At 51.0% G+C, this 19,757-nt stretch overlaps 1 protein-coding gene across 23 annotated transcripts in view; it reads left to right on the top strand.

Annotated features, from left to right (window-relative positions):
- Positions 1–19,757, top strand: part of KCNMA1 (potassium calcium-activated channel subfamily M alpha 1) — a 718,149-nt gene that overhangs the window by 210,494 nt on the left and 487,898 nt on the right. For all 23 annotated transcript variants that reach the window (XM_072823726.1, XM_072823725.1, XM_072823727.1 and 20 more), the window contains exon 2: positions 6,612–6,773. In XM_072823726.1, the coding sequence (XP_072679827.1) occupies positions 6,612–6,773 (162 nt within the window). The remainder of the gene's footprint in view (positions 1–6,611; positions 6,774–19,757) is intronic.

Here is a 19,757-nt window from a genome sequence, read left to right as displayed (position 1 = left end):
ACAATGGGGACGGGTTCGCAAGCCTACCTGTTCTAGATGTTGCTGAGGACATGGCAGTGAGCAGAAGCAGTGTCACGTCTTCCCCTCATGGAGCTTACAGATGGTAAAAGATGCTGCAAGTTGGCGGGCGAGCAGATCGTCGTATAAATGCCCTGAGCAAGGGTGGGGGGTGGCCGGGGTGGGGGGGGTGCGTGTTGTTTTCCACAGGGTGGGCGGGGAAGCTCTCGGTAGTAAGGCAGCGATGACCTGAGGATGGTGAGGGAGGCCGCCTGGGGCTCTGCGGCAGGGGAGCGACCAGTGCAGTTAGCCCAAGGTGGGAGCAGGCCTGGAACATTCTGGCAGCGCGAGGAGGCTGACGCGGCTGGAGTGAGCGAGCGAGTGGGAGACTTGAGGGATGGCAGCAGGCGCGGACAGATTGGGTGCGTTGGACTGTGTGAAGGCTGTGACTTGTCCTCCCAGTGGGACGAAGAGCCACAGGAGGGTGTTGGCACTGCACCAACACTATCCGACTTACATTTTCAAGAGTAGTTTTCCTCCCAGATGATCACTGTTTAAGCAACTTCCCAGATCTGGGACGAGGAGCTGTTGTCCAAGGAACTGAGAGGAAATCGAGCCAGATTTGGAGCCCCTGGGGGCAGCCCCAGCAGAGCGCAGTGAGGCAGCTCTGGATTCCTCCCAGCAGCTGGCCGCCCCCGCCACGGCCCCTCTGAGGTCACCCACCAGGTGTGGTGCCCACCGTAGCCTTGGCACCTGGCCCGGCCTGACAGGTGTGGGTGCAAGGGTATCCCAGGGAGAGTGAGGCCCACCAGGCAGGAGCAGGTGCGGTGGCAGCTCACAGGTGGCCAGCATCCTCTTGGGGCCTGGGGAGATGGTGGGGGCCCTGCCCCGTGTGATGCAGCTCCATGGGGATCTGAGAGTCGAGCCATGTGCTCTGCAAGGCCTGGCGTTGGGGTCTGGGATTCCTTTCTCCAGAGCAGCATTGTTTCCGGTCCAAACCAGAGGGCGCCGATGCTGCTGTTGTCCACCCTAAATAGGACAGCTGGTGCTTCCAGAAAGTGCTGTACTCTGTATCAGGTTACAAGGCACTACTCATTGCTGTTGATAGAAGAGGCTTTGAGAAATGAACTGGCTTGTCCAGGGCCATCCAGAAGACCTAGACTTGGATTTGAGTATTTTGATGCTCAAAGTTCTTCCCGCCACACCACAAACCTGAAGTTTGCAGTCTACTGGGTCCAATTCAGAAAGGACGAGAGATGGAGAGAGGGCCCGGAACTGAAGACTGGGGACCGTGGGGTCCTGGGGTTAGAACGGGCTTGCTCTCCAGCGCTGGGCCAGGGCCGCTCCCATGGCTGGGGAAAGCCAGGCCCTTTAGACAAGGAAGGTTGCTTCCCACCACAGCCCCTCCACCTGGGCCTAGAGCCTGGACCAGCGGTTTCTTCCAGTCCCAGGAACACTCAGACTCCACGTTGCGGGCTGGTGCAGCGGAGGGACATGCTTGGGAGTGGCTGGTTCCCTGGGGCTGGATTCAAGGGGGTGACTCACCTGGTCCAGGAGGCAACCAAGGATGAGAGCAGCGAAGGCAGCTGGGGGTTCCTTCCTGGCTGGGCCGGGGGGCCCTGGGCATGTGGCTTCCCCTCCTGCCCGCAGTGTTCCCATGTGCATAGTGAGGGGGGTTGGCATCCCAAGGGGTTACTGAGGTCCTTCTCAGGCTTTGGTGTTTGATCCTATGATTCAGGAGAAATGCCTAAATATCCAACAGATGCGTGCTCTATGTAGTGAGCACCAGGTGAGTGTGGTCCGGTCGGACCCTTGGCCACAGGTGACGGGAGGCATGACGCCCTCCGCATCACGCCAACAGAAAGTCACTGAAGGGGACATTGCTCAAAGGAATGGGGGAGGGCATAGAAGGGGTGAGGCCTGTGAGAGCAGGCAGGTGGAGGGGCCAGCTGGCCACGGTGCTCTCCAGGGTGCCCCCAGACTCCTGTACCTGCACCCCTGCCCTGCGGTCTGGGCACTGGCATTACATGTTGTCCTGTGTTGTCTGCAGGAGGGAGCTGTGGCTTGTTTTACAGAAGACTCTGGTGGTGGGAGAGGGCAGGGCTGGGAGGAAGGGGAGCCTCCCAAGTATGACGGAGCCCTTTTATCAAGGGGGGTGGCTGTAGCGTGTCTGCATCTTCCAGGACATGCCCCCCCCCAAGCCCTACCCAGTCTCATTCTTTCCCCGTCCCTTCTTCCTTAGTGTTCCTCTCTTCTCCCCAAGGCATCCTTCTCTCCATTTCAGAAAATCTCTGTCCTGTCTGAGGCTAAGGTAGCTGGAGCCTATAGCTTATGGGATCTCTCTCTCTCTGTGTCTCTCTGTCTCTGTCTCTGTCTGTCTCTCTCTCACACACACACACACACACACAGTGGTCTCCGTGGAGGATGAATGAAGGGATCAGGGCCAGGGCCCTCCTGATGCCAGGGCTGCCTGCCTGACCCTGCTCAGAAGTCCTCCTGGAAGAACATCTGGGTCCTTCCCTGCAGTGGGAAGTGGAAGTTTCGATGGATGCCCACTCTGCCATTCAGAACAGTTTCCCACCCCACCCCCCAGTATCCTGGGAGGATAGGGGAGGGAGTGGTGTCCTGGGACCCGGGAGGCAGCCTCCCTCTGGCCCACAGTCTCCTCATCTCGAGTGGGAGGTTGATCTGATGGAGTTCAGAGTCAGAAGGAATCTAAGAGGTCTCTTGGTCCAAGGCCCACCCTGTGTAGGAAGCCCTGCGGCCCCCGGCCTGGGGAGGTGCCACCCAGCTCCTGCGGGAGCCCCTCCAGAAGTCATGGTGCCTTCCCATCCAGTGGCCCGTTGCCTCGTTGAAAAGCCAGAACTGTTAGAACCTACGCTTGCTTATCCTCCATCCTGTAATGATTTATTAAGGCTTCTCTCCGGCTCAGGGTCCCACCTAGGATCATCGGCGTCCCTTTCGGGGCTACTAGTCAATGGGGTGGTGCAGTTTTAACGGAACATCCTTGGAGGCAATCCCTCCCGTCAGTGGGTGCTCTGTCTTGGCAACTCTAACTGCCTCGCACCGGGACAAACACTGTGCATCATTTATCTGACATAAGCTGTGCCCCCCACCTCGGTGGGGTCAGCGTGCTGGTCCCCATTATTGTGCAGGAGGTAAAGTTCTGGAATTGTAACCCGCCCAGTGCAGCCAGCTTGTAAGTGGCACAGCTGACTTAGCCCAGGGGGCCCTCGGCCCCCAGCCCTTGCAAGCTCTGTGCCTTCCTCTGAGAAATCCCTGCTCCCACTTACCCTGTTTGTAAAACGGGGGTAACCCCAGCTGTCCGTTGGATTATCATCAGTTCTAAGCGAGTTCGTCCATGGAAAACACTTAATTTTTAGTTGCTGGCACCCAGTTCTGGCTTCATAAATGGTGACCAGTCACCATTAGACTGGGTGCTGTCCCTTACCTTTTCTTCCTGCTGTGTGCCTCCACAAGAACCCAGCCCCCCTGGGCCGCTGCCCTCTTTTCTCTAGAGCGTGGGGCTGTACCTGCTGCCAGGGAGGGATGCTTTGGCCAGAGTGAGGTCAAAGGTGGAGGGGGCTGCTTCCCCGCAGGCCGAGTGGGGCCAACCTGGACGGCTGGCATCAGGCTCTGCAGAGCTCTGGCCTCCTTGCTGCCCTGCCACTGCCCCAGTCCTGCCTCCCGCATGTGGTAATTGAGCCCACGGCATCGAGTATAAGCAAATAATAACACGGGCATTATCTTTCTTTAGTCTGTGTTTTTCCTTGCCTATCATAAAGTAATTAAAATAATGAATGCCTTGTAAAACAATAGTTAAGAGGGCTGGCAAAAGGGCATTATCTGCAGTACACCTCTTGTGCTCTGAATTATTGATGCATTGAAACCACCGAGACTGGGGAGGACTCCCTGCCTCCTGGCCCTCTTCACACTGCTTCTCTCCTCCGAGGTCTGTGGAGGCTGAGCCTCCAGCTCCGATGCACGGCTCGGGGCACCGCTCCGAAGGAGACACAAGAGCCTCTGGTTTGAGGGCTTTGCCCTTGCACCGACCTCTCCCTTGTCCCCTCACAACCCCTCCTTCTGCAAGAAGCCGGTGGTTCCGTCCTGGGTGAAGGGAGAGGCTGGGCGAGAGCTGGGCGTTAAGATCCACGTCCCATTTTAGATCAGGGCGGGGATGATGAAGCCGGGCCAGTGTGATTAAGAACAGTGGTTCTCAAAGTGGGGTTCCCGGGCTGGCCACATCGGAATTCTCTGGGAAAGTGCTAGAAATGCAGGTTCTGGGCAGCCTGGGTGGCTCAGCGGGTTAGCGCTGTCTTCAGCCCAGGGCCTGAGCCTGGGGTCCCGGGATCGAGTCCCACGTCGAGCTCCCTGCATGGAGCCTGCTTCTCCCTCTGCCTGTGTCTCTGCCCCTCTCTCTCTCTCTCTCTCCCTCTCCCATGAATAAATAAATAAAATCTTAAAAAAAAAAAAGAAAAAGAAATGCAGGTTCTGGCCCGGGGCCCAGCACTCTGTGTTTTAACAAGGCCTCCAAGTGGTTCTGATGCCCACTTGAACTTGAGAATCACTGCTTTTGAGCCTCAGTGGCTCGCGGAGAGGTGGGAGGTGGTGGGACTAGTTAACTGAGTGTGTCGTGTGCCTTTGGGCGCTGCTTAACCCCACCAGCACCCACGGGGCCGGCTGTGTTGTCCCCATCTCATGGGGCAGGGGGATGCTGTAGGGGCAAGAGAGTGAATCCACACCTTTGGTTTCTAAGATTCAGGGGAAGGGCCTCTGGATCAGGGCTGTTGTGATTTTCGGTACACCAACCTGTGCCGAATCTCCGTGTGATGGAGACTCGGGGTCTCTGGACTGAGACTGGCCTTAGCTGGCTTGGGCAGCAGACCCCACAGGTGTCAGGTGGTCCCCAAGTGTGCCCACCCTGTGGTCCCCCCACTCCACACCTCTTCTTAGACTCTTCTAGCTCCCTGGGGCCCAATACACTTAGAAAGACGGCGTGAGTACCCAGCGCCTTTGGCTTCCCAGCTTTCCTGGAGCCCATGGAGGCCAGAAGGCGAGAACCCTGTGTCAGGAGCAGCTTCCTGCCTGCCTGCCCGCAGTCCCCAAGGGGATGACTCATCCGTGCCTCTCAGCTTGCCTCTCCTCTCTCTGCCTCACCCCCACTCACTGCAGACCAAGGTGGTCACCCCTGCCTTGGTTTCTCTCCCTTGCTCCGACTCACAGTGATTCCCTACTGTCTTATTTGCTTTGAAATTTAATTCTAAGGTTTTAAGTGCTGAACATAATTTGCTGGCGTCTTTTATACATCTGTATCTGCAAAAACAATCTCAGTGGATATTTGAGCAGGGGGCGCGGTTAAATTTTATATAGTGAATATGTTTTCAGTATAACTGTGTGCTGTGTAAAAAAAATTGGGTTTCATTTATCTGAAACTCAAATTTCTCTGGGTGCCCTGAATTTTGTTTGACAATCCTAAGCCCAGTGGGGGGGTGGAGGGGGTTGATACGTATAGCTCTTTATATTTTTTCGTTCGTGTTTATTGAGCCACCTGTATGCAAGGCACTCTTCCAAGGCCCTCAGGGTATAGGAGTTGGGAGGGGGAGGCAGACTGTAAATGAAAAGTAAAACAGAAAGGTGGTGCTGTTGGAAGGCAGAGTTGGAAGTTTGAAAGGGTAGCTGGAGAAGATTTCATTAAAAGGTGATACTTGAGCAGAGACTTGAAGGAGGTGAGGAACTAAGCTTGGGTTCTCTCCGGGAGAAGAATATTTGAGGCAGAGGGCACCTTGCATTTAAAGCATGCAATTTAGGGCCCGAGGTGGGGCTCATTTATCTGAAGAAGTCAGGCTTGTGTCCTCAAGCATGTTTTTAGCCATGGAGGAGCATTTATTCCCTTTTGTAATTAAAAAGGTCTAGTGTGGATTTCAGGCACAGCTGGATTCAGGTGTTCAAATGATGGCATCAGTATTCTATCACTGCTTTCCGTCTCCTGTGTGGTGGCTTCATTCTCAGGGAAGGATTACTTTTCCTACTCTTTCCAACAAAGGTCCCGGGCTTGAATTGTATTGGGTTGGCACAGGTCGTGTAACCATCACTGACCCAATCGCTGTTGCCTAAGGGATGGAATGGTCTAATTAATCAGTCTCTATTCCTGGAGCCAGTGTGGGCCTTCAGTTCCTTTTGAACTATACAGATTGAGATGAAGAGATAGGGGATTTCCTGAAGAAAGAGCACTTCTGGGAGCAAGATAGGAAGGCTGGGTAGGTGGACACCACAGCGTGTTAACCTCACCTCCTTTGTAATCATTCCATGACCTTAGACAAGATGCTCTCTCTCCTGAGCTTAGTGATTTTTCCCCTTTTAAAGTGGAAAGAGAATAATTTCATTCTTTTTTCTTTCACAAAGATATTTTAAGAGGAAAATAAAAAAGAAAAGATCCTTTTAAAAAAAGATTTAAAAGAAAACCAAAGCCATAGTACATCCCATCTCCCTGCCCCTCGTACCTTCAAGCCAGTTCCCACATCACCAGGACCCTTTCAACTTTGGTTCTTTGGGGTAAGCTGTGTTTAATAAATCCAGTTGGTTCCTATTCTAAACCTTTTTCTCTCTGTTGCCAGGAGGCCCAGAAGATTAACAATGGCTCAAGCCAGGCGGATGGCACTCTCAAGCCAGTGGACGAAAAAGAGGAGGCGGTGGCAGCCGAGGTCGGCTGGATGACCTCTGTGAAGGACTGGGCGGGGGTGATGATTTCTGCCCAGACGCTGACCGGCAGAGTCCTGGTGAGTCCACAATTCCCTCCTCCTCGGGGAGGCCCGCTGTCTGGTCCATGATGCCTCTGTGTAGAGGGATGCCGTGTTTCCTGGGGCTTCTCCAGGCCTCTGGCTATTGGGAAGTGGGGGTGAATGGCAGGTCATGGAGTAGAGGCAGGGTTTCCTGTGTGCATAAGCCAGTGGTTTGAGGGGGGACTTGCAGAGTGGACCGGCATCTCGGGCACAGAGGGTGTGTTGGGGAAGATGTAGAGCATTTCCTCTGCCAGCAGAGCAGGTGTGCACAAGCACGCACACACACAAGTGTGCACATGTACATGAGCATGCACACACACACACATATGCAGCTTGGTAATCTTGGAGAGGAGAAGGGAGTCAAAGTAATGTGTGCTCAGAATTCTGCAGAGAGCCCAATAAACGATAGATGCCAGGATCCGTAGAGCTCTCCGTATGTGCCCATCGGCTCTCTTGGGTCTATTCTGGGACGGGAGTTTCCCCGAGAAGGATGCTGCATTCCAAATGATTTCTTCTTGCAATTCTGGAAGCTGCCCTTCCTGGGCCAGAAGCTGGGGCTTGGTCAAGACACATTTGGCTCAAAGAATGAATGGAAATGTCCTGACAGTTGGGTGAATCAAAGATCGGGCAGGGACATTGGAAACCGTGATGTTTCATGGCAAAAGCTCAGTGAGGAGGTGATGAAAGGTGTAGGGAGGTGGTGAAAGTTCCACCATCAGAATCCTTCTTGGGGAGAGCTCTACATTATGTTTGGAATGAATATCTCACAGGCTGCTTGAGGGAAGGAATGAGACGCTGAATGCCATGCTCATGTCACAAAGGCGGCAGCCAAATAGCCGTCAAGGAGGATGAGGTTCTATTAACCCAGGGAGCTTGGGGAGCTGAGCCTTCTGGAGAGTCTGGATGTGAAACTGTGGCTGATGTTAACTGCTGGCAACATAGGAAAGGGAGAAGTCTAAAGCTGTGGTTTTGGAGAGGAGGCCAGAGGAACTGGTGAGGCCTGCTGCTGCCTGGAGGAAGACAACCTGGATGGGGAGGACCCAGGAGAGACAGGGCAGTGTGGAGCGTCTGAGGAATTGAAGGTGGCTTGCCGCGGGCTGTGCCGAGTTACCACCGTCCTCGCCTCCCTGCAGGGTCTTCAGTAAAGGCTCCATTGCTCTTTTGTGCTTGTGTATGAGTGGATTCTGTGTGGGGAGCTTGCGGAGGTTGAATTCTGGGTCTGGCCATTCATGTGAGAAGAAATGCAAGCAGTGCCTTCTCTACCTGTGGTAGTGATGGTAGATGAAGCACAGCCCACTGTTTGGTTGCACGAATGTGATACCTGTCACTTCCACGTGGCCACAGTAGGCAGCTCGGATCCTCTTCATCAGCCTCTGCCAAGACTTACTGAGGATGACTTGGCTAGGCATTTTTTCCAACCCTTTTGAAAACAAGGAATGATCTCATTCCATTGCACCATGGATGGAAGTTCTTGAAGGAATGTCTGGAGGAGAAACGCTAGGGCTACAAGCATTGTATGGGTGTGTGTAGGGGGCGCTGAGCATGGGGACATAGGAACCATCAAGAAAGCCTTCATGGCGCTTCATAGGGAGGAGAGCCTTTGAGCTCAAACTCCATTTCAAGATGAACTGAACCCACGCTCGGTGGCAGAGAAGATAACAAAGATAAAAGCTTGAAAACAAGAAAGGGACTGCTTAGTGGGCCAGAAGCTGAGAAGAATACCTAAATCATAAACCATAAAACAGAAGGCATTTGAGTTGAGCTTTGAACTGTGAGCAAGCATCATGAAGGTCCGTTGAGGAGAGGGGATCATCCCAGAGTGAGCAGAGGGTGGTGGTAGAGCAGCGGTGAGGCACGTAGTGTGCACCTGCTGCAGCAAGGCCCGAGCGAGCACCAAGCGGTGCAGGCAGGGGGGTGGATGTGGGTGGTGTGGGGGAAGCAGAGCTCACAGGCCAAGTGCACCGGTGGTCATCTTGATACTGCTGCTCACAGGAACGTTACCCCCAGCCTCCTGTGAGCCGGGCACTGTGTGAGCCGCATCCGTTATGACCAGGTTGAAGGGCAAGGACCGTGTTATGTTTGATCCACATCTCTCGTTTTGCTGTTGGGTCGAGGGGTCCATGACAAGGAAGTGAGCAAGCCAGTCTTATCGATGGATTCCTCTCCATCTTAGAGTTGAGGAGCCCAAGGCTTGGGAGGGGCAGTGCCTTGCTGAAGAATATGCAGCCTCAGGTGACACAACCGGGCCCTTATATGTGCTCCTCTGGACTCCCTGTCCAGTGCTCTTTCTGTGTCATTACTTCCCAGTCGAAGATAATTCCTCTTCTTTTTCTAAGCCCTTGTCAGCTGTCTCTTTGGCTGTTGACACTTTGACATTCCTGTCTGAGCCAATTGGGTCCTGAGGCTGTTTGGCCTGATTCTCTTAACATTTGCATGGACGAGCACAGTCCACGTCAGCCTCCCCATGATGCCAGCTGCTCTCTGAAGGTCTCCTTGGAGAAAATCCTGCCCGGGTTGCTTTGGCTCACTCAGAGCCGAGCAGGTCCTGCTGCGCAGAGAGCAGGCGTCCGGGAGTCCCGGGCGGTGCTTCAGGACAGGCCTCTCCTTTAGGGGAAGGCAGAACTTTGCTCCGAGGAAGGAGCAGATTCCACATGGCAGTCTCAGTGCACACGAGAATGCAGCTTTGTCTGTTGAGAACCCAGAGCTATGTTTGTCTTGAGCTGTCCAAATGTTTATCCTTGCAACAGGGGGACTAAGCACGACTAGACATCCAGCTGTTCAGAGTTTCCCTGTTCAGTTTTTAATATGGTTGGTTTTTTTTTACACATGGCTCAGGAGCTTGGCCTTCACACCTCGGCCGCTTTCTTACCTGTCTCATTGTCACAGGTGAGGGTCTCAAAGCTAAGCATTGTGGGTGAGGCCTAGGTTGCGGAGAATTCACCAAGACCGCCCCAGCACATCTGTAGACACACCTGCTGTCTGGGATCTCTCAGGCGAGCGCATCATTCATTCATTGAGTACTTATTTCTCATCTGCACCAGGCACTATTCTAGGCCCTGGGCATAAAGCCACGAGCAACAGACATGCAGGGTGTGAACTATTTATATTGATAAACTAGATATAAATTTGTAGAGCTCAGTGTGAAAAAGGAGAAATGACAGTCACCATTCACCAGTAGCTTTTTATACTTCACACCTGGAGCCTTGGCATCGGCTCTCGGAATAGCCTGCCTTGTCTCCGCCGTGGCACTCAGGCTTACCTTCAGGACGGGAGCAAGACTGGACAGGGTCTCCTCCTGGAGCACATGGCTGAGAGGTTCTGCATCAAAATGACCACCAGGTGGTCCAGAGTGGCTGCATCCTTTATTTATCTTTTAAAATTAAAGATCTTTATTATTTTCTGATTATTAAAGGGGGTACATGCTTATTTAAAATTTGGGAATATTCTGGGAGAATTGGTGTAAAGTCCACTTTGGGACGTGGAGTTGGCGCATGCCACGGGACAGTTCAGTGTAGCAGAAAATGCCATGGAGGTACCTCCCAGCTGTTTGGGGGTTGCTGGGGCTTTGGTCGCTACATCTCATGTCATCCCTTTAATGCGCACACTCAGGAGATGAGTAGTTATCTCCGGCAGGGATTGCTGTGGTCTTCCTAGTGGACCTTCAGGGAGCACTTTACGTTGGGAAGGAGATCATGGCCCTCCTCTCATAGTGGCTCCTGCGAGCCAAGTTCGTGGCCCACGGAAAACACACAGCATCTCAGGATGTGCATTCTACACCTTCAACACCCCCCTGACGCTGTCTCTGTGTCTCTTGGCTCACTTTCTCTTTGTCCCTATTTCCTCACTCTCCTCCTCAAACTTTACGTTGTATGTGGATATATGCTCCATTGGGGTTTTGTGAGCTAATTAAATCTTTCTAAGAATAAGGCAGTGTAGATAAACAAAGAGGGCAGGAAGACCTACAAAAGCAATAGGCTTTTGTATTGTTCGGTTGTACTTTACAGAATCATAAGCCAAAATCAGGAAGCGCGATGGTCTAGTTCAGGGTTGGTCAGGGATTTTGTAAAGGGCCAGATAGTAAAGGTTGTAGGCTTTGCAGACCACAGGGACTCTGTCGCAGTGACTCAACTCTGCCATCGTAACTTGAAAGCAGCCACAGCCAATATTCAGCCAATATTACCAGCTGTGCTGGTAAAGCTTGACAAAAACAGGTGGCAGGCCAGACTGTTCTTCACGGCCATAGGTTGCTGACCCACGGTCTATTCAGTTCCCTATTTAATAAATAAAGAAAGCAAAAGGCAGAAACTGGAAGAACTTCCTTAGGAAGGAATTTTCTAAGGTAAGATAGCGCAAGAGGGATAGTACCAGAGAACCCATTTGTAATGAGGAAAGTTCTAGACACATAGAAACACACATGGCTAAACATAGGCACGCACGTACACTACTCACCCCATCTTTGTTAAGCATCTTGTTTCTGAACATTCATATTAATTCCTACATTGACCTCAGAGCGGCTATCTCCCTAACGAAAAACTGTGTCTCATGGCCAAGCCCGGCCTCACCTCAAGGTGGAAGCAGGCTCTACGGGGCTCCGACCGCACCCCGGTTCCTTTACACATTCAGTGCTTTGCGCTTCTCTTCAAAGACACGTTTTGTCCATACAATGATCAGCTCCTTAAGCAAAAATAGAACTCTTAGAACTGCTCTCTGTTCGGTTATTTCCCCCATATTCCCATGCCACTCTGTTTGAATATTGCTCCAGGAAACATCTAAATCTAATCCATGAACTGAGAAGATATGCTACCTGCTTTACCGTCATCGGGATGATTTGTCGAAGAAGGAGAAAGAAAACCACCAGTCTTTCCCTTTATCGTCCTACATTCATCGCATGTGTGGCATTTCACATTCACATTATATACACAGGCTGGGCCATTCTATCTTTATCTCCTAGGGCTCCAAAGAAAATATGTATCAAAAGCGCCTTTCATATAGCAATAATCCTATTGGTTTAATAGAGTTAGATAGACGTGTTCTCTGTTGCGTCATCTGTGCATGAGATGGGACCAGTTGAACAAAATTGGAGGGGCACGTGGGCATGTGCTTAATCAAATATGTGACATTTATTGCTTTCATTTCCCCCTTTAGGTGACTCATGGTGCTGCTGACATTTCTCATCAGCATCCTCTACTTTTCATTTCCAGGGCTGCCTGGTGGCAAATTCACGCACAGCTCACGTTTCCATCTCCTCTCTCTTCTCATTCATGCCCGCTCCCCTTTTTATTACCTTTTAGGCATATCTACCTAAAATTTTTATATCACCTACAAATGACCTATGTAGCAGAAAGACCAGAGGTGTCATGGGCCTACATTCTTAGGAAGACTGTTCTTACAGTAGATAGGTGGATCCTGCTGTCTGTGCACTTGGGAGTAAGTCAAGATTTTGTTTGAGGTTTTTTTTTTTTTTAACTCCCCTGAGGGAGGCTTCTTTGAAAGGAAATGCATGGCAATCCCTCTCCAGGACTTAATAATGGCTCTTCATTTTATCCCGTGCAAAGAGTTTATATTCTGGATATGAATCAATAAGTCCAGAAAGGCGTGCTTTCTTTATATCATTGAACAGGAGAGGTTTGTCCTCACCTGTTGTCCTCACCTGTTGAAGGGCACACTAGATTGCCATAGATTCGTTATTTGTGACCTGGCACCGTTGGTAGGGGATGGGAAAACTGAGTTGGAGAAGTTGCTGAATCCAGCAGGTGCTCATGCTAGGTGCTGAGCTGCCTGTCACTAGAGACATTCAAAGATGGGCAGGATCACATTTGGTGCCGTTGCTGCCAGTTGGTTAGACTTTTTCCTCACTGCTTTAATTGGGTTCTACAGAAAACTAGATCTGGGAGCTGCTCTAGGATAAAAATGGTTTCCTGGAACTTGGACAGACTTCATTTCTCTCCTTTTTTTTTTTGAGATTTGTCAACGCGTATCAGTGTGTCAGGCTCAAAGAAGTCCCACAGTAAAAAGGCAGAAAGACTTTGCTTTGCCCAGCGTTTCCCATTCCTGTGTCACCATGGAACCCTTTCCTCGTGAAGCACCTGTAGGCGTCACAAAGAACAAAGAATGTGGAAGTAGTCTGGGGATCAGCAAATTGTCACCCAGGGTCCCGATCTAGCTCCCTGCCTGTTTTGCTCACAAGCTAAGGAGGGTTTTTACATTTTTAATGGTGTTTTAAAAAAAATCAAAAGAAGAATATCTTGTGACATGTGGAGTTATATGAAATTCAAATTTTAGTGTTCATAAACAAGGCTTTATTGGGACACAGCCATGCTCACTCATTTACATATTGTCGATGGCTGCTTTTGTACTGCACTGCAATGCAGAATTGAGTAGTATCCACAGAGTCCAAGATACCCGCCAGCCTAAAATAGTTACTGTCTGGCCCTGTACAGAAAATGTTTGCCAGCCCCTGAACTAGATCATTAAGTTCCCCTCTGCTCCGTGACTGTCAGTATTTCTAAGCCGCCCGCGAGATTTGCCTTCGTGGTTCCCCGTAGCACGAGCTAATGGGCCACAGGTACCATCTAGCCCCTTGGGCAGACGTTTATTCCCACAACCTCAACCAAGTGATGAGGGTAGAGGTGGGGAGACAAAGGCCAGAGCCAAGTGTGACAGCAGGTTCCCAGCTGGCTTGGTTAACGGATTTCCCCTCCCCAAGGTCAGTGGAGTGTGTCTGGGAATCCTGCAGCAGAGGGTGCTCCCTGCATCTCCACCTGCCTGCGTCCATCCCCTGCAGGTCAGCCCACCCCGGGCCCAGCCCAGCAGCCCAGAGTCCAGTCCCCACCACGGAGGACACGCCTGGTTTGGGCCTGCAGGCCCTGCGCCTCGGCCACACCGGCCGCTTGTGTGCACTGCCCATCTGCAGGCCACGTGCTCCGTGGGCCAGCCTCTCCAGCACATTCTGTAAAGCAGCTGTTAATTTTACTAGCTGGTGTGTTGGCGCCCCTGGCCTCCCCTGTGAAAATGAAGGAGAGTTTCAGAAACAAATCCTCGGACAGCTCTGGGGAGAGGAAAAGCATCCTGGCCCAGGAGCAGCCTGCTTCGTCCTGACTGTCTCTGACTCCCAGGGGCAGCCTCTGGGCTCTGGTGGCAAGTGCTGATGCCCACGGCCTCTCTCCTCTGGGGCTTCTGGGGGGAGAGGTGCCTGTGTTGTCCTCCCACTTTATCTGCTCTTCATTCATTCCTCTATATCCAGTCACCTTTCTGCCCCACCCATGTACCTTTGTTGGTATTCCCTGGCACATGGAACTGAATGTAGCACCCAGTGGACACCTGATCAGTGAGGTAGGTCACTACAGGGCTCTCCCCTGCCAGTCGCTCTTGCTTCTGTTCTTTCTGTTTCAGCTTCTGGGTCTGGGCTGGGAGACAGGAGCCCTGCCCCTCTGCTGAGCTAGCGTTCTCTGACGCAAGGCTCCTACTCCCTTGATCTCCATCTGGCTCCTTGTGTCTTTTTCTCATTTTGGTTGGAACCAACCAGGAGTATTGGTAGAGTGCTCAGCATCCCCGGCTTCTCCAGCTCCTACTCTTCCTCTCTCCCTGGGATGTGCATCCCCAGGAAAGCATGCTGAGGGCTGTTGTGGATGGTCTCGAGCCTGTTAGGGGTGCAGTCCCTGAGGCCCTTCTGCTGAGTCCAGCTTGGCCCTCTCTCGGTCTTTTACCCTGGGCAAGTTCTTTCCATTCTGGTGCCTCAGTTTCCTCATCTGTCCAGTGGGCATAGTAATAGTCCTTGCTTCTTCACGTTGTAAAATGTGATTCATCAGTGTGTATACAATGTTGAGAATAGTGGCTCTTAGATGGTGAATGCTTGCTAAGCATTAGCTGTTATTACTTTGTCATTTTTGTGTGAGCCCAGAGACATGTCACGGAGGAAATGCGCTGGTGTGGAGGTTGTGGAGAATAAATTGTTTCCTGCAGCAGAGGTGGAGCAGCCCTTGGACTTCACCACACTCAGATGTCCTCTCAGAGAGCCGAGCCAGCTCTGGGCATGGCCATTTGAAAGGGTTCTGAGTGTCCCAGGCAGGCCCTGGTTTGCCTCCAGGCAGCTCATGAGGTTTGCTCCATGCACACAATTCAGGCCCTGTCATTTCTGAGGCTGCCTCATGCCCCCCTGACTCACCAATGTCAAGTCAGCCAGGAAATTCTCACTTCATGTAGCCTCCCGGAGCTGCCCAGGGGCTGGAGGGCAAACTGGGCTCATCCTGGGAGCCATACATTGTAGGTGCATGTGTCAAGGGTCAAGTTTTCTTATTACTGTAGTCCCCATGTCATCCTTCCTTGGTGGGGCGGGGTGTGGGGAGGGGGCTGACAGACACAGAGCTGGTTTCAGAGAACACGTCATCTCCAGTCCACGGGGAGGTGTCTTTAACATTCATTTTGGCAGGCAGCAACCACAGATCTGTTGGAAGGATTCAGGAGACTGTGCTGTCACCAGAAGAGGACACAGATTCTGCTGTACATGCAAGGCGTCTCCTTTGAGCTATTCATTCATTCTTTCGAACATTCCTGGAAGATCTACCAGGTGTCAGATGTTATTTAAGGCACTGGACACATGTTAGTTCTTCTAGCAAAATCTGCAAAGTGAAATCATTCAAAATGTTGAAAGTGCAAATGTTATGCCTGCGTTTTGCTACAGTGCTCTGGGAGGCAAGATTTCTGAAGGACTTTGGTCATAAATCAGAGCCCATGGCCTCTCCATCGGTCCTTGGACAGGCCTGGGAGCCTGACTTTTCTAGTCCCGATCACACATCCTGTGTTTTTCTGCTGCTGGGCCCAAGGGGCCTGAGCAAATGTGTTTCTATGACTAATGTTAAATGAACTTCTCCTTTCCCATCAGTAAAAGCTGGCACCCCCTGGAGGCTTTGTAGGAAATGGAATGCCCACCATCTTGTGCTGGGAGAGTTTTCTCACTTGGCTTTTCCCCCAGGGCCTTCGGAGAGTGCCAATGGTTTAGCAGCCTCTATTTGCCAGAAAAATACCCTGGTGGGCTGAAACTCTCCTTGGAGCCTCCATTTCAGCTGCGGAAGTTTGTTTAGCAGGGAGACTCAAAAATAGGGATGACGCGGATGACAAAGTCGCCAGCCGTTGTCGTTGCTGGGGGCACGTGCTCGGAAAGTCACACTCGGGACCACACACAAGCTGATGCTTCCAAGTTTAGTTTACTAGGCTATGTTTAGGAGGAGGCAGACTGACTCGTGCCTGCAAGGCCCCAAACATCCCGATTTGGTGCACTAGAAGCCCCATTTTTAGGGTCTGGGTCTAGAATGAGGCCTTTTCCAGAAAAAAAAAAAAAAAAAAATACTTCAGGGAAATGACAACAACAGAAATCCACCATTTGCCCTAAAAATTTTATTGCAAAAAAATGTTCTCTAGCATTTGAGTAGTGAGGGAATTAGGGCAGGACATTTGCTTGTCTGTCATCTTTCTTAAGGAATCAAGGCACTCGAAAACTCCATTAAATGCATGCAGGCCTTTTAAGCAGCAGGGCCATGGTTTTGCTCATCCAGTTAATTTTAGTTCATACAATTGGTGTGGTACGGACGCAGAAGATCATGACAACGCTGGGAAGCCGGGGGCCTGTCTGCGTGGAAGCTGAGTTCCCAGTTCCAGCCTACTGGGACATAGGTCTTTGCCTGGGGAGTGGGTGGGTGGGGTTTACCTGCAGCACTAGGTGCTTCCACCCTGAGCAAGCACACCTCTGGACTTTCCTTGTTTGTTGGATGCTGGTGAATCCAGAAGGTGAATGCACTGGTCCTACTGGTTTCTTGTACCTGTGGAGAATCCCAGGTTCCAGCAGATTGCTCTGAAGGGTTGAGAAACCCACACCTTCCAAGATCTGTTCCCAGCCTGCCTCAGCAAAGAGGCTGAATTTTGATCTTTTCCCCATTTTTCTTTTTTAGCCGTTTTTTTTTTTTTTTTTTCCTTTTCTTTTGGTGGCTCTTGGTGAAGTGACTGTCCTAAGGGAGATAGGGAGCAGCTTACAGAAAAGGGGAGAAGAAGCAAAGACCCTGTTTCCACACTACCTTCTCTTAAATTCTGGCTTCACTGACATTAAAAATAGCTTGAAATGGAGGCCGAATTGCAGAAGAGTGACATTTCAGAGGGCAGTCTGCTGGCTGCCTGGCTGCCACTCGCGCCTGCGAGGGCCTTGACTTGCACAGGAAGGCGTGGGCTTTGGAATCCCACTGAGAGGGCTCCAGACCCTTCTTCTTGTATGTCAGGCTAGATCTATCTGGAGCTAATTGGATCAGCGGGGCACTCACGCAGCCTTCTCCCTGGGATCGTGCCCCGGGGGTGGGAAAGAACTTCCTGCAAGGGAAGGGGGTTGTCTTCAGGCACGTGCTTGGGCTCCTGGGGAAGCTGCCATGAGGCTGCTATATATCTCCCTCCGAGCCATGAGGTGGGCACCCTGGGCTCTTGGACCTTTGACCTGTCCAGGAGGAAAGCGTCGATCATCAGGAAAAAGAAAAGCATTTTGCTCACCTTGGGTCATGCGGCGTATCTCTCTGGGCTTTGGGGATTAGTGACAGCGGTCAAGATCAATTTGGGAAATAAGAGTAGAGGTGACAGTCACTTCCTTTCATCTGAGGAACTGTGGCCAGCAGCAAACTAAGTGGGTTCTTATCCTGGCTCTGCTGTAACCTTCCTGGTGACCTTGAGCAAGTCCATTCCCCTTCAAGGTCTTGGCGTCTCTATGACTGAGACAAGAGGGTAGCGATAGTTTGTCCCCTTAAGGCCCCAAGTGTTTTTGTGTTTTCTCATCCCTCTCCTGTCCTTCCACCTGTAAAGGCAGCGAGGGTTCACCTCCAACCTGTTGTGCTCTTGACAATGTGCTAGACACTGGAAGAGCTGAGTTGGTCAAAGGATAAAGGGGAGTCGTCTTTCTCCCATCTGCTGGAGCAAGTGAAGAGAAGCAGGAAATAGTCCAGGGGCATCTCTGCATGGCCCTCCCCTTGGCTTCGTGTTTCATTTAAAATAAACTCTACAAGTCTCCTTGTGTGATGGGGCCTCTGCCTCACACTCACCTATGGACTCCTTTCCAGGCAGATCTCCATATGCAGGAAGGGAAACAGCTCGCAGAGGGAGCAGGACATGTGACTGTGGGGTCGGGCAGGAGGAAGGATGCCTGGGGGGGGGGTCACCTCCCAAAGGCCAGGTCCTCCCAGGGGAAGTGGGCTTCTTTGAAACTATCTCCATCTCGGATCTCCCTTGAGTTATCTTTAAGCAGTCGGAAACCTCCAAGGGGATCGAGTTCCGACTTGGTAACCACACGAGCACCAACACAGACTTTAAGAGAAGCCTTCCTTCCAGCCGAGCAGCCTCTGTTTGGGGAGACCTTGGATGAGATACAGCCTCTGTCCTTTGCTGTAACAGAACTGCTGTTGAAGCATGTCACCATGTTCCTGGAAGTCCATTCCTCTTCTGGAGGTAGAAGCAGTACCTGTAAACGTTTCATAAGAGGCACATTTATAGGAAATAGTGAGTGGAAGAGGCACCCAGGAGAGGTGGAAGTGGGGAAGCATGATTGTCATGAAAGTCTTTTTTTTTTTAAATCTCTGGAGCAAGGCGTTGGTGTACCCTGGAGGCTGGCAGGAGCCACCAGGCTGACCCCACATTCACAGCAAGGGTGCGAGCACTGTGGGTGATTGGTGGGTTTGGTGCCGTGGAGGTTCCCCAAACGGAGCTTCATTTTAGGTAAACTTCAATGAATTTCTAAAGAAAACCTCAATCGACTCTTTCAAGTGCTCCTGATTTAATGAATACGATTTAAGCAAAGGCGGTCCGAATAATCCTTCACAGTAAGGGCGGAGCGGTTTCCTGGATGCTGCATTACGAAACGTCACTGTTCCTGTGGCCTATGCCCACTTTGCAAACCAGTGGGTTTATCTGGTTGTTTCCCCAGAAAGTTTCAGTGCTAACGCAGGTTTCATAGCACCCTGGCCCAGAGGGAGTTGCCTTACTGGGGGCTCAGGGTCATCTCCAGCAGACAGACCTTGTGGAGGCAACTACTCAAGCCATCCTTCCAGCTCTCAAAGATACAATTCTTCTTCCCTGGGGTGTGATAGAGAGATCCAGATAGAGAGACCAGAAATAAATAAGAAACTAGATTCTCTTTCATTTAACTCTCTTTCAGACACAGCCTCTGGTGCTAATTATTTCTGTGGTAGATTTTGTCAGACCTTGAATCCCTCTCTTTTTTGCCATAGGTGGTATATTTTTTAAGATGCACAATGACATGAAAAACAACCCGCTTTCCTGAAAGATAATTTTGTGTACATTAAACAGACATATTAAGCCATTTATAATCGAGCTGTTTGTTCTTAGGAATCTGGAGGAAATCTGAATTTCTAATTTCAGACTTTTTAATAATTTTCAAAAGAACCCACAGTAATAATTAAATGTCTTTGAACTTCCCTAGGCTGTCTTCTATTCCATGATCGCAAAGCATAGGGAAAGAAATGGAATTCTCTACCTTGATGAACTCCTTAAGAGGGTACAGGGGACATCGGGCCTGGGGGGGGGTGATTTTTAGCAGAATTGAGGGAACCTAAGGTAAAGAGGCTCAAGGAAAATGCTCAAGGTCGTTTTTCAGAGCTTCAGACACGGAGCGAGGGCCTAAAAGCTGGTGTTTTTTTCATAGTCTTGGTTGCTAAGACTTGGGAGAAAGCCAAGGAGAGAGAGAAGTAGAACTTAGTTAAGGGTATTTGTAATAAGAATATGTGTGATGTGTAGCATTTTGTGGCTTTGGTGTTCAAGGATTAGAAGAGATCTGGTCCAGGGATTGGTGAACATGTCATCTCCTGGGCCCACTCTGATTAATTGGTGGCAGTTCCAAGAACGCTTTGCTGAAGATTCAAGGCTCAGCAGGAAAGACTAACTTTCTGAGGCTCTGCTCTCCAGAATTCTGTGATTGATTAGAGATTCCCAACAGGAGCA

Source organism: Canis lupus, chromosome 4 (assembly GCF_048164855.1).
Source record: "Canis lupus baileyi chromosome 4, mCanLup2.hap1, whole genome shotgun sequence".
In the NCBI taxonomy this organism is placed as follows: Eukaryota; Metazoa; Chordata; class Mammalia; order Carnivora; family Canidae; genus Canis; species Canis lupus.
The sequence above is the reverse complement of the archived record's forward strand: the minus strand, read 5'-3'. Positions and strand labels throughout refer to the sequence as shown.